At 46.7% G+C, this 13,530-nt stretch overlaps 1 protein-coding gene across 1 annotated transcript; it reads right to left on the reverse strand.

Annotated features, from left to right (window-relative positions):
* Positions 1–1,382: 1,382 nt before the first annotated feature.
* Positions 1,383–12,955, reverse strand: CATSPER4 (cation channel sperm associated 4). Its single transcript, XM_049775548.1, has 11 exons — positions 12,881–12,955; positions 12,680–12,754; positions 11,950–12,093; positions 10,291–10,392; positions 8,611–8,708; positions 8,320–8,440; positions 7,783–7,916; positions 4,035–4,209; positions 3,163–3,374; positions 2,745–2,901; positions 1,383–1,433 (listed from the first exon to the last, which is right to left on the reverse strand). Exons 1-11 carry the CDS (start codon positions 12,953–12,955, stop codon positions 1,383–1,385), a joined length of 1,344 nt encoding a protein of 447 aa, XP_049631505.1.
* Between the last annotated feature and the right edge of the window lie 575 nt (positions 12,956–13,530).

A 13,530-nucleotide genomic window follows, 5' to 3' on the forward strand; every position in this document is an offset into this window, starting at 1 on the left:
ACCTTCTATCTTATGAGTATAACACTCAGCCCTCATGGTCCCACACCTATTCCCAGGGGGATTTTCAGGACTGGAATTTATGCTTATGGGAGAGGTGGAAAGTTTCCCATCAACTGCAATCAATGGACCTTTGGGGACTCTCATTCCAATTGGTGGATCTCCCCGAGGCCCTCAAGGCTCAGTATTTGTCAAATAGCTGAGTAGAACTTCTATCTTTCTTCCTCCCAATTCCAAGAAACCATGACTGATCTCATCAGTGTCCCAACTTATTTGACTTCAGAGCTGGAGATCAATCTTACTCTCTTCCCATTGCACAGATAAGGAAAATTAGACCCAGAGACTTTTCCACCAATGAGAATCCAAAGCTATCCTCACCTCTTCCTTTATCCTATGACTATCTTTGCTTTGTGCTTGGCTCAGGAACCTCCAATGGCCCTTGACAATCTCTAGTGTGAAAGGCCTAAAGAGGCCTCACAGGTCCTGAGTTCCCCAACAGATTTCATTCATCAGACCCATAAACTTCCACAGTCATCTTCCAGCAAGCTTCAAAACTTCTTTCCTCCAGGAATTCTACCAGTTATTCTTCACTTTTCCAGGATGGAGCTGCTTGTGTCTCCATGACTTGGTGACCTCCATCAGACTAACCAAGAGCATTCTCATTCATCTTCAGCCAGAAAGAATTGTGTAGTCTCCTCATGATGAGACTGATCCTTATGTCTGATCCTCATAATGGGTTTTCCCATTATGAGGATCAGACATGCATCCCTCAAAATTTAGTACCCTAGGGGTTCAATATTTTTACACTAAGTCATAAATTTTCTACATTAAGTCATAAATGTTCTCTCCCATTATATTGGATGATTCTGGAGTGCAGACAGTAATCTTCACACTACATGAAGAGGCGTTTGAGGGACAAGATTTTGCTTATTCACTGAACATCAGAGGTGGGTCCAAGGACAAGTTTACCCCAGGGATTAGATAGTCACCATTCACACAGCTGACTGAAAAACAAAACACTTTATTATTAATATGTAGGTGCATGGCTTCACTGGCCTCACCTTTTTATTTTTGGTGCTTGAGCCCATTTAGGTCCCATCTAACTCTGAGATAGAGCAGAGGGTCAGGGGTACCCATCCTGGGACAAATCCTGGCTTCCTTGGCCAGCACTCTCTTTCTGCTGTCATCCTTGCTGCAAGAGCTTCTGCTCTCATCCAGTATCCTTCTTCATCCTGGCTTCTCTGGGCCTGACATTCAAAGGCACAAGCCCCATAGATGCCACCCAGGCCTCTCCTCAGGCCAGGCTATAGCAAGTCATGCTAAGGACGCAGGGAGCAGCAGTGCTGAATGTGTGCTTGCAGACCCTTTGGCTCTGTCTTTCCATCTCAGGGGTTGAACTTGTTTTTAAGGAGCATATTTGTTGCAGATTCTTGAACCTGCAAATCAAGAGGCCTTGTTAATCCCTTTCACCATCATTATCAATTCTTCCTGATTCTACTCTCCACCAGCTTCAACAGCTGCCATGCAGGCCTCTCAGGGATTTTGTTCATTTGTTTGTTTATGGGCTACACACGGAGGTGCTCAGGGGTTACTCCCAGCTTTGCACTCAGAAATAACTCCTGGCAGGCTCAGGGGACCATATGGGATGCTGGGGATTGAACCCTAGTCTATCCCAGGTCAATTGCCTAAAGGCAAATATTTGCCCTGCCACTGTGCTATAGATCCAACCCCAATAGGGATTTTTTAGGAGGAGGGGCTGGTGGTGCTCAGAGATTACTCCTAGTGGGACTTGGGGAACATATGCAGTATGTGGTTGCAGGGGATCAATCCTGGGTTGGTCACAAGCAGGGCAAACACCCTATCTACTATATTATCACTTGACTCCCTCTTAGGGAAATGTTTTAGAGGTCTACCCCAAGTCTTCCTAATACCCCTTCAAAATTTGAGAGTTCAGGTTGTAAATATTCACCAGGTTTGAAACTATTTTACACTTGTCAGTTGGTGTGGGAAGTGAAGAAAGAAATACAAACACCCTAGCTGGTGTTACTCTCTTGAAGCTCCATCCTCTATTCTTGATTACTCTTATTTGGAGGCTCAGACAACATGGTATGGTATTCAGAGGATCAAGCAGTGCCAGAATTTAAATATTGGGGTTCCCACCTGTAAAGCCTGCACTCCAGCCTTTTGAGCCATCTTTCCAACCCCAGAAGGATGTTTTTTTTTTTTTTTTTTTTGGTTTTGGTTTTTGGGTCACACCCGGCAACACTCAGGGGTTACTCCTGGCTCTATGCTCAGAAATCACCCCTGGCAGGTACGGAAGACCATATGAGATGCCAGGATTTGAACCGCTGTCCTTCTGCATGAAAGGCAAATGCCTTACCTCCATGTTATCTCTCTGGTCCCAGGAAGATATTCTTATGCTTCCTAGCCAGACCCAAATTCCCAGTATCTGCCACTAGTCATGAACTGTGTTTGTTCAAGCAACTTTTGGAATGGCTCGGTTTCAAGGCATAGAAGCTGGCATTGACTTTAAGCAGAGAGAGCTGAGAGAGGGAGGAATTGCTGGAGCAGGAAGGGCAGGACCTAGGCAGATTGGCAGGTATCTCTAGGGTAGATGGGAATCTAGGGGGACCAGATCTTACTAGAGGGAAATCTGAACTAATGAGTAGACCTTGGGGAAGGGGCAGGGGCAGAGCTATGCAGGGCAAAGAATGTGAATGTTTATTGGGCAGAAGAGGGAAGCGCACCTTTTCTATGTTGACGAGCGCAGTGATCAAGTCTTGCTGCTGTGTCATGTCATACAACGACCCGCTTTCCATCGACAATCTCACTGGCAAATGCCTACGAAGCATCTCTTCCTCCTGCTCCTGGTTGAAGCGGATGGAGCGTACTTCTTCCACTATACTGGGGGCAGAGGGAGAGGGTGTTCCAAACATTGGGGGTGGAGAGGGGAGGAAGAGAAGAAGACTGTTCTCCCACTTTTCCTAAATGCCCACCCTCCTCTTGCCTTCTGCTCTGAGAGAACTATATGCACAGGAGAGCTATAGGAGGAACAGGCAACTTAGATTACAGCTGCTGAAGCCTCTAGGGACCCTCCCTGGGTAAGTCATGTAACCTCTTTGGGTTCTAGGGAGCTCATTATAAAACGGGTCAGAATCCCCCTACTTGTTGAGCTTATTGCGAATCTCCTTGTACTGCCTCAAGTTTTCCTGGATTGCTTCCAGCACCAAGCAAAAGTTGTCGCACTGGTCTTCCGAGAGATTAGGCAGGGCACTTTTCTTGAGTGGGGTCTGAGGGTTGTTTGATTGCTCTGAGCGTACAAAATCACAGTGCACCAGCTGCAGCTCCTCATTTTCATCCTCTTCTATGTTACCTCCCTGGGGAGGGCAATGGGGAGAGAAAATAAAGGCTCAGATTCACACCTCCCCCAGATTTCCTGCTTGGCTTTGAGAAAAGTCTCTGCACACCTGGGTTCTAACATCCTTCCAGCTCCAACCCACCTTAGCCTTCTTACTTTGTCCAAGCTCCTCTCTCACTTCTTGGGAAATTCTCAGCCCCTTTAAGAACTTAGTCCCTGAATCCAGTCTCTATTCCCTCCTCACTCCATCAGTCCATTTCAGTAAACTTGTAAAGCTTTATCTACATTCAGGTTGTAGCCCACAGCCTAGTTTGGGAAATAGTCCTCTCCCCCCATCCCATCCTTTGAGAACTTCTACCCCTGCAAGAATCATACCAGAGTTTATATGTAATTGTGTTAGTATGTCAAGTGCCATCCACTCTCATAACTCCCATAATAAATCCCATGAGATTAAAGATTAACATTTCCCATTTTAACAGAAGAAATCAAGACTTTGTGAAATGCCCTAAAATACCTAGCTGTGACATCTAGAAAAGTCATACCCCTCAAAAGTCTTTTGGTGAGGGACACCACCCACAGGTGTCAGACCTTTTGAATATGTGAGCATAAGCTGACAAACCTACATGCACACTCAACTCAGAACTCTCCCTTCTCCCACCCAACTTCCCCATCTTCTCACCTCAGTGAAGATGATTTGCTGCTGCTGCTCATGCTCTCCTTCCTTCATCATATGCTCCAGATTGGTGATCACCACAACAATCAACAGGTTGATGCCAATAAAGCCACCAATGATAATGAAGATGGCAAAATAGATAGCACCACCAATCTCCATTATATACTCCCTCGTGTTCATCCTGAAGATGGCAGGCAGAGACCCTATTAACTCTCTGGCCCTTGAGACCTCAATTTTCTCATCTATGAAATGTTGACACTATTCTAAGATCAACTGGGAAGTTTTGTAATTTTGCTTATGGGGCCGGCAAGGTGGCCCTAGAGGTAAGGTGTCTGCCTTGCAAGCGCTAGCCAAGGAAAGGACCACGGTTTGATCTCCCGGCGCCCCATATGGTCCCCCCAAGCCAGGGGCAATTTCTGAGTGCATAGCCAGGAGTAACCCCTGAGCATCAAAAGGGTATGGCCCGAAAAACCAAAAAAAAAAAATTTTTTTTTTTTTTTTGGTTTTTGGGCCACACCCGGTGACACTCAGGGGTTACTCCTGGCTATGCGCTCAGAAGTTGCTCCTGGATTGGGGGACCATATGGGACGCTGGGGGATCGAACCGCGGTCTGTCCTAGGCTAGCGCAGGCAAGGCAGGCACCTTACTTCTAGCGCCACCGCCCGGCCCCAAAAAAATTTTTGCTTCTGTTGTGCAGATGGAATGATTACTTTGAATTTTCTCAGCAACTACTTTGTGTTTTTTGTTTCTTTGTTTGTTTTGGAGCAACACAATGATGCTCAGAGATTATTCCAGGCTCTGCACTCAGGAATCACTCATGGTGGTGCTCAAGGGATCATATGGGGTGCTGGGGATTGAACCATGTGCAAGGCAAATATCTTCCCCTCTATACTTTCTTTTACTGAGCATCTATTGAATTGCCAGACTTTAAACAGGACTTAAGCCAGCCTACAAGGTGGGGATTCTATATATCAGCAGTATCAATCAAGTTTAATTGGTAGGCTAAATTCAATTCATTGTTTTCTTATTATAAGTAATAATTCAAGCTCAATATAAAAAAAAGAAATATATAGGGTAAAAATGCCTATCACTGTTAATTCCATATTGTAAATCTCCCACAGAGCATTTTCCCAACTTGCTCTCTCTCTCTATATATATACATATATTTATATATGTATATTTATCTGTATATATGCCAATCTCTGTGCTAGATGATTTATATAGGGCTTCTATGTGGTTTTCACAGCAATCCATATATAGTTAATACTGCATTGTAATTCTCATTTGACAGAGAGAAAACTAAGGCACAAAAAAGAGTTGACATTTTACAGCAGGTAAAGGCATTTGCCTTTTTTGGGGTGGGGGGTCACACCCAGTGGTACTCAGGGGTTACTCCTGCCTCTGCACTCAGAAATTACTCCTGGATGCTCAGAAGACCATATAGAATACGAGGGGTAGAACCCAGGGTGGAAGTGTGCAAGGCAAACTCCCTTCCCAGTGTACTATCACTCTGGTCCCAAGGGCATTTGTCTGACATGCAGCTGACCCACATTCAATCTTCAGCACCACATATGGTCCTCCACCAGAAGGTGATCCCTGAGCATGAAGTCAGGAATAAGCACTGACCACTGCCAGGAGTAGCCCAAACAACAAATGAACAAGGTATAATGGGAAAAGAGACTAAGAACAGGGGCTTGAGAGATAGCACAGGATAGTACAGCAGGAAAGGTGCTTGCCTTCCATGAGGCTAACCTGGGAGTCTGGTACTGCATATGGTCCCCAAGCTCTACCAGGAGTGATCCTTGAGCAAAGTCAAAAATTAGCCCTGAGCACAGTTGGATGAAAGAAAGGAAAGGAAGAGGGGAGGGGAAGGGAAGAGAAAAAGGAGAGGAGAAGAGAGGAGAGGAGAGGAGAAGGGAGGGGAGGGGAGGAGGAGGGAGGAAAGGGAAGGAGAGGAGAGGAAAGGAGAGAAAAAGAGAGGGTAAGGCAGGGGAGAGGAGGAGAGGAGAAGGGAGGGGTGAGGAGGGGAGAGATGGAGAGGAGAGGGGAAGGGAGGGGAGGTAGGAGAAGGAAGGAAGGAAGGAAGAGAAAGAAAGAAAGAAAGAAAGAAAGAAAGAAAGAAAGAAAGAAAGAAAGAAAGAAAGAAAGAAAGAAAGAAAGAAAGAAAGAAAGAAAGAAAGAAAGAAAGAAAGAAAGAAAGAAAGGAAAGAAAGAGAGAAAGAAAGAAAGGAAAGAAAGAAAGAGAGAAAGAGAGAAAGAGAGAAAGAGAGAAAGAAAGAGAGAAAGAAAGAAAGAAAGAAAGAAAGAAAGAAAGAAAGAAAGAAAGAAAAAGAAGAAAAAGAAAGAAAGAAAGAAAAGTAGGTAGAAAAGAAAAGAAGGAAGAAAAGAAAGAGAAAGAAAAAAAGAAAGATAAAAAAGAAAGAGAAAGAGGGCCTGGAGAGATAGCACAGCAGCGTTTCCCTTGCAAGCAGCCGATCCAGGACCAAAGGTGGTTGGTTCAAATCCTGGTGTCCCATGTGGTCCCCCGTGCCTGCCAGGAGCTATTTCTGAGCAGACAGCCAGGAGTAACCCCTGAACATCACCAGGTGTGGCCCAAAAACAAACAAACAAAGAAAAAAAAAGAGAGAAAGAAAGAGAAGAGAAAGAAAGAAAGCACTGCCAGGTGTGACCCAAAAACAAAACGGAAGGAAGGAAGGAAGGAAGGAAGGAAGGAAGGAAGGAAGGAAGGAAGGAAGGAAGGAAGGAAGGAAGGAAGGAAGGAAGGAAGGAAGGAAGGAAGGAAGGAAGGAAGGAAGGAAGGGAGGAAGGAAAGAAGGGAGAGAAAGAGAAGAGAGAAAGAAAGAGAGAAAGAAAGAAAGAAAGAAAGAAAGGAAGGAAGGAAGGAAGGAAGGAAGGAAGGAAGGAAGGAAGGAAGGAAGGAAGGAAGGAAGGAAGGAAGGAAGGAAGGAAGGAAGGAAGGAAGGAAGAAAAGAGGCAAAAAATAGAACTCAGGGGCTGGAGAGTTGCCACAAGGGCTAATTGGAGGCCTGGGTTAAAATTCCTGGCACACATGGTCCCCTAAGCACTGCAGGACTGTATCGAGGAATCCCTGAACATGGTCAAGAGCAGCCCCAGAGCACCACCAGGTGTGGTCTCAAAATAAACAAAAGTACTACCAGATGTGGCTCCCAAAACAACAGAATCTAGCTGCAGCCATCTATAACAAAAGTGACCTTGGGTCGAAGAATTCATAAAATATTCTGAGGCAGTTTGTTGGACACCAGTATGGGCTTTTAGGCTACTCGGCAATCTCAGGTACAACCACAGTCCTGTCCATTTAAGATCTACCGACCAGATGAACCCAGGGAACCAGCTGGTGGGAGAAATCTCCATGAACAGGCCTGGGTGGGAAAGCATGTGCTTTCAAGGGAAACAAAGCCTCAAGTAGACCACAGTATGGAAGGCCCAAGTACAGGGGTTTTCTCTTTCCCACTAAAAGTGTCTGGTATTGGTTAGAATGTGGTTCAATGTTAGAGCACATGTTTCACATGTATAAAGCTCTGGATTCCATCCCTGGAATGGCAATAAAATAAAATAAAATAGAATAAAGGCAACCAGGTACCCCTTCTATGTTTAGCTGATCTCATTCCTGACCCTGGAACCTCACTACCATGGAAACCTTTTTCCCTCCCAAGTCTGTTTTCTGTCACATAAAAACCCCAGCCCCTCCTTTTTCCAGTTGTGCTGGAGGTCTGTAAGCCCCATGGGCACTCACTGAAAAGAATCGTAGATGTCCACCCAACCATCCTGGGTCAAACAGATGAAGAGAGTATGCAGGGCAATCCGTAGGTTCTGGAAATGCTGAGGCAGAAATGGACCAAAGAGAGTGACCCCAAACACAGCAAACACCTGCCAGAGAGACCAAAGACCATACCTGACTTTAACCAAAGGTCTAGGAGACAAGACATGCAGATATCATGCAAATGAGTTCTCCAAGGCAGTCAGAGGAACTGTGGCCTGAAGATCTTTTCACCTTGTGCCCCCAGTGAATCAGGGACTTTTTTTTTTTTTTTTTTTTTTTTTTGGTTTTTTGGGCCACACCCTGTGACGCTCAGGGGTTACTCCTGGCTATGCGCTCAGAAGTTGCTCCTGGCTTCTTGGGGGACCATATGGGACGCCGGGGGATCGAACCGCGGTCCGTCCTAGGCTAGTGCAGGCAAGGCAGGCACCTTACCTCCAGCGCCACCGCCCGGCCCCAAATCAGGGACCTTTTTCAAGTACTGGTACAATTGGATATGGGCAGGGCACTAACCAGCATGAAGAAGAGGATGAGAGCTATGATATTGGCCATGTCTGGCACCGACTGCAGGATGACGAGGATGATCCGGGCAAGGGGCTTCACAGCCATGCAAACAGGTAGCAGACGAAGGACCCTACGGCAGAGCTTCTCAGGTGAGCCCCTTGGCACTTCCCATACCCCTCCTCCTCACTACCCTACCCAGAACAAAAAGGCAGAACTGGTTCCCAACTGGTTACAACCCCCTCCCACATCTTTCCCAGGGTCCTGACAATGCCCCTCTTTTCTTCAGAGTTCCCAACTCACCTGAGGGTATAGGTAATACAGATGGAATTCAATTCATTAATGAAGAATCCCAGGAGTAAGATAAAGACGACAATAAAGTTGAGGATGTGCCAGCCGTCCTGGAGGAAGGGGCGGGCCAGTACGAGGTCCAGCCCATGGTGCATCCTGGGTCTGCCCTTCCTACATCCCAAGGATGGGGGACTCGGTGTTTCATTTTAAGCAGGGCGAGTCATTGCCACTCACTGCTGTGCTCCAAGCATGACAGTGTACTTACTGTTCCATGCATGGGGCAGTGGCCATTCTGATACACACAACTGGCACCCAAGCTGAGTGTCCACCCTGGTTGGCATACTGCTAAACAGAGGCCTGCCCTACAGCATGGTGATCTGAGAATGTTGGAATGTTCTAGCCTTTATATGTTGCACACTGTAGTTTATCAAGGAAGGGGCCAGGGCTGAAGTTCAGCAGTAAACACTTCCGTTGTATGTCCTAGGATTACTCCCTGGCACCACCAAAAGTTTAAAAAATAAATAGATAGTTCCAGAGGCATAGGCAAATCTTGCCAGCCCTTTGTCCAATAAGAGACAATCATATACAAGTGAGAATGGGGCCAGAAAGATAGTACAGGGGTTAGGACACTTGCCTTGCATGCAGCTGACCCCATTTCGATCCCTGGCACCACATACAGTTTCCAGAGCACCGCCAGGAGGAACCCCTGTATACAGGGCCAGGAGTAGACCCTGAGCACTGCTGGGTGTGACACAGGCCCCCCAAAAAATATGAGTAGAGGTGGGAGAAGGAAAGATATGAAAAGTTCAAGTAAAACTACAAAAGAGAGGCCACTTGCACAGTGAACAAACAATAGTGTTCCCTCTGGCCAGTGCTCTCTTCTAGCTGGCTAACCTAAGAGATTCTCTTGTACAAGTAAGAAGTGACATTGGCACAAGATTAAAAACAATCAAATTGTCTAACAAGTGGTCTCTGATTAAAAAAAAAATGACAGCACATTTATTTGAAGGCTACAAAGAGAAAGGAGAAGGGAATCAAGACAGAAAGGTTGCCAGGACTCATTAAGTGAGCAAACTAGTGTTCCCAGGATGCCACTACTACATTAGGAAAGACTAAAAACATATACATGTTTGTGCATGGTGACATGCACAATATACTATAAAGAGATATATAAAATAATATAAATATAATATAATATAATAAAGAGATCACTGAGAGGTAGGAGTGGGAAGGGAAAGTAGTAGAAGCAAGAGTTCTGTGTGCCTTTCTATACAGGTTGAACTTGTATCATCAAAAGGAAAATTCTTCCTGCATCTCCTTTCCTTCCCATTGCTGTTGTTGCAGTGTGTAGGAGTCATATATTTAGCTGCAGTGCTTGTCATGGTTTGCAAATTTTAGCAGTGGTGCTTGCGCACATTTTATTGCAGTGCCAGGGATTCTGAATGGCAGGGCCCAGTGTACTTGGCATGTGGGGCAGTGGGGCAATGTTAAGATGAACTCATTACCACTAGTCTGCAAGACAGGTACTTTACCACGGAATTAATTCCAGACCCAATAAATGATTTTGTGCTTGAAGTGGGCTCCCAATGTCCAGAGGGCCTAGTATCCTCTGAATAAGGGTTAGGGTGGGGCTAAATGGGTGCAGTCCCTATGGAGAACAGGGATGAAAATTAGGAGGGCCCAGGCTCTTACCTTCCAGTAAATCCAGAAGCCATTTAACAAGTTGAGAATAACCTCACAGATAAGGATTGTCAGCACAATGTCATCTATGATAGAGAACAACTCATAGTGTTTCTACATGGAAGACAGAGAAAAAGAGGATCAGAGAGGTCAATGGACATGACTGGGGAAGGGAACACCCTTATTCCTGCTGCTTTTCTTTTGGTTTTTGGGGCATACATGGCAGTGGCGCTCAGGAGTTAATCCTGGTTCTGCACTCAGAAATTGCTCCTGGCAGGTTCGGGGAACCATGTGGGATGCTGGGATTCGAACCTTCATTCGACCGCATGCAAGGCAAACACCCTACAACTGTGCTATCTCTCTGGCCCCTCCTGCTGCTTTTCATCCTCAGAATTTTTGTTAAAACACATGCCATGCCAACATTGGGCCAGAGAAATAATACAGCAGGTAGGGCATTTGCCTTTTACAAGACCAACCTGGGTTCAATCCCTGGCACCACTTATGGTCCCCCCGAGCCCTACCAGGAGTGATCCTGAGTTCAGAGCCAGGAGTAAGTCCTGAGAATACCCAGGTGTGACCCAAAAACAAACAAAAAATTTTAAAATATCAGGATGAGACCAAAGTTAGTAGGACACACAGTCTTGCTAATTGCTGTTTCTTTCCTTCAATACTCTTCCTGACCTTTCTCAAGCTGGTCAACCACTCATATTTTACTTTCTGCTCTCAAAGAAGCCTTCTCTGATCCCCAGACTAGGTTCAAAGTCTTTGAATTTCCATGTACTATGTATGTGTGACATCAAACACCTGTCATGCTATGCTTACTAAGTCTGACACCAAACTGAGTCTGTGTGGTTCATTTTTGGAACACTGTAGTGAACACTGTGCCTGTAACCCAGTGAGTCTCTCTGTGTATGCAAACAGCATGCCTGGGACTAAGGAGATAGCACAGCAGGTAGCCTTGAATGAGGCTGACCTGAGTTTCATCCCTGGTCCCACATGTGCCAGGAGTGATCCCTGAATAGAATGAGAAGCTTTGAGTACTGCCAGGTATAATCTCCAATTAAAAAAAAATATCCTGGGCCTGGAGAGATAACACAGCGGCCTTTGCCTTGCAAGCAGCTGATCCAGGACCAAAGGTGGTTGGTTCGAATCCCGGTGTCCCATATGGTCCCCCGAGCCTGCCAGGAGCTATTTCTGAGCAGATAGCCAGGAGTAACCCCTGAGCACCGCAGGGTGTGGCCCAAAAACCAAAAAAAAAAAAAAAAAAAAAAATCCTGGGGGCTGGAGATAACATGAAGGTAAGACGTTTGCCTTTCATGCAGAAGGTCATTGGTTCAAATCCCGGCATCCTATATGGTCCCCCGTGCCTGCCAGGGGCTATTTCTGAGCAGATAGCCAGGAGTAACCCCTGAGCACTGCCAGGTGTGACCCAAAAAAACAAGAAAAAAATAATCTATACCCTTCTCCTCAAAGTGCCCTTCTGCCTGCTTCTGTTCACACTATTTTCTCATGCCTTTCTCTACAAACTCAATTCATTCCTCAAGCTCTTCCCTTCAATCTCTAGATGCCTGTCAGAGCAGACAGGTAGATGAAGAGCTTGAGTCCCAGCCTGGCAAGGCCTTGTCCAAGTCTCAGGCCATAGTGGGGGCAAAGGTCAGGCTGGAATCCCACCTGGCTAAGGAAGGAGTTGGTACGTAGTCCAATAGTGATGGCATTGACCACCAGCAGAAAGGCCACCAGCAACTGGAAAGCTGGGTGTTGGAGCAGTTGCTTGACATACATTCGAGTGATGAACTCCTGTATGTCCCAGGCATCCTAGGAGAGGGTGGAGATCTATTTCAGGCCAGTGTCATTATAGGATATTTGCACTCAGTGAGCAGGAGTTGGGGGAACTTTTGAGGGTGAGAAATAACCTGGGCAGATATCAAGGAATGGGGCCATCAGCATAGCAGTCAACATGCCAGGTAACAGTGGGTCACTGCTGGGGAATCTGTGTCAGGTAGCTGCTGGTGAATGACTGCTACTCCATCAGGGTTCCAGAGTGGGTACAGCCAGGCAGTTACAAACACATATGAGGGGGTTCCAGGGGTTGACTGCTAGAAAAGCTCATCCTGGGTCTGGTTATAAGGCAGAGGGGGGTATTTCTTTTTATGGGGGGGATGGTCACACCCGGCAGTGCCCTGGGGCTATTCCTGGCTCTATGCTCAGAAATCTCTCCTGGCAGGCTTGGGGGACCATATGGGATGCCGGGATTCGAACTACCGACCTTCTGCATGCAAGGCAAATGCATTACCTCCATGCTATTTCTCCGATCAGAGGGGGTATTTCTGAGGACCTGCTGGGTCTGGGGCAAAAGGTCACTGTGGGGTGAGGATGGCTACAGCCCTTGGCTTGTCCTTACCTTCTGTCTCATGATGTCATGGCGATTGATGAGCACTTGCTCCTCTAGCCTATTGTAGTGCTGGGGAGTGGCCCTCTGCAAGGGGGAGGAGGGCTCATCAGTGCAGCCCCTGCCCCTCCAGGCTCCACGGGCCCTCAGATGCCTCACCTCTCATCCTGGGATGCCTGGTGTGGATGGTGCGGCCAGGCAGGGGCCACCTACCATGCTGGCAAGAGGTTTCATATAGGTATTGGCATCCGTCCATTCCTGCCACCAGGTCCTTTTATAATAGGTCATGGCTGGCTAAGTCTCCACCCTCTCTTCTTTTCAAGAAACAATCTTGTTCCAAGGAGTCCTGCTCCCCCTCGTGGTGATATCATAGAGGCCCCTATTACCCTACTGTCGACATTCCATCCAGGAATTCCAGCCCAGAGCCTTGGAACTCAGTTCCTCGCATTGACCCTCCTTGATACCTGGTACCCATGAAGGAAGTCAGAAGGAGAGGGGCTGGATAGGGGTCAGAGGTCAGAGTGTAGTGAACAAGTCAAACGAAGGTCTTAACTGGATGACAGGTTCTTGCCTGGGATCCAGGAGCTGAGGTGAGAAAGAAGAGACTCACCTCCAAGGACCTCCTCCTAACAGATGTAGGAGTTAGGAGGCACTTTTCCTCATCATCCATTCCCTCCCACCACCACCCCATCCTCCAGGTCCTCCCACCCTGCCCCTTCATGCAAGGGAGTTTACTACCAGCAAAAGCTGGTCTGTGTCTCATGTCTCCCCCAAGAGTAGGTCAAGAAAAACACTCTGGTCTCTAAAGGGCCAGGAAGAGACAAGTGTGAGTGGGAGCTAACTCTAGCCCTGAGCCATGCACC

The sequence above is a fragment of the Suncus etruscus genome, chromosome 6 (genome assembly GCF_024139225.1).
Source record: "Suncus etruscus isolate mSunEtr1 chromosome 6, mSunEtr1.pri.cur, whole genome shotgun sequence".
In the NCBI taxonomy this organism is placed as follows: Eukaryota; Metazoa; Chordata; class Mammalia; order Eulipotyphla; family Soricidae; genus Suncus; species Suncus etruscus.

What these genes read in the sequence shown, in the direction of transcription:
- CATSPER4 (XM_049775548.1), bottom strand. Translation starts at nt 12,955, where the DNA reads ATGACCTATTATAAAAGGACCTGGTGGCAGGAATGGACGGATGCCAAT. An exon ending in TGTATTACCTATACCCTCAG is followed by an intron (nt 8,441 to 8,610) that starts GTGAGTTGGGAA and finishes GCTCTGCCGTAG; the next exon opens with GGTCCTTCGTCTGCTACCTG. An exon ending in TCATCCTCTTCTTCATGCTG is followed by an intron (nt 7,917 to 8,319) that starts GTTAGTGCCCTG and finishes TCTCTCTGGCAG; the next exon opens with GTGTTTGCTGTGTTTGGGGT.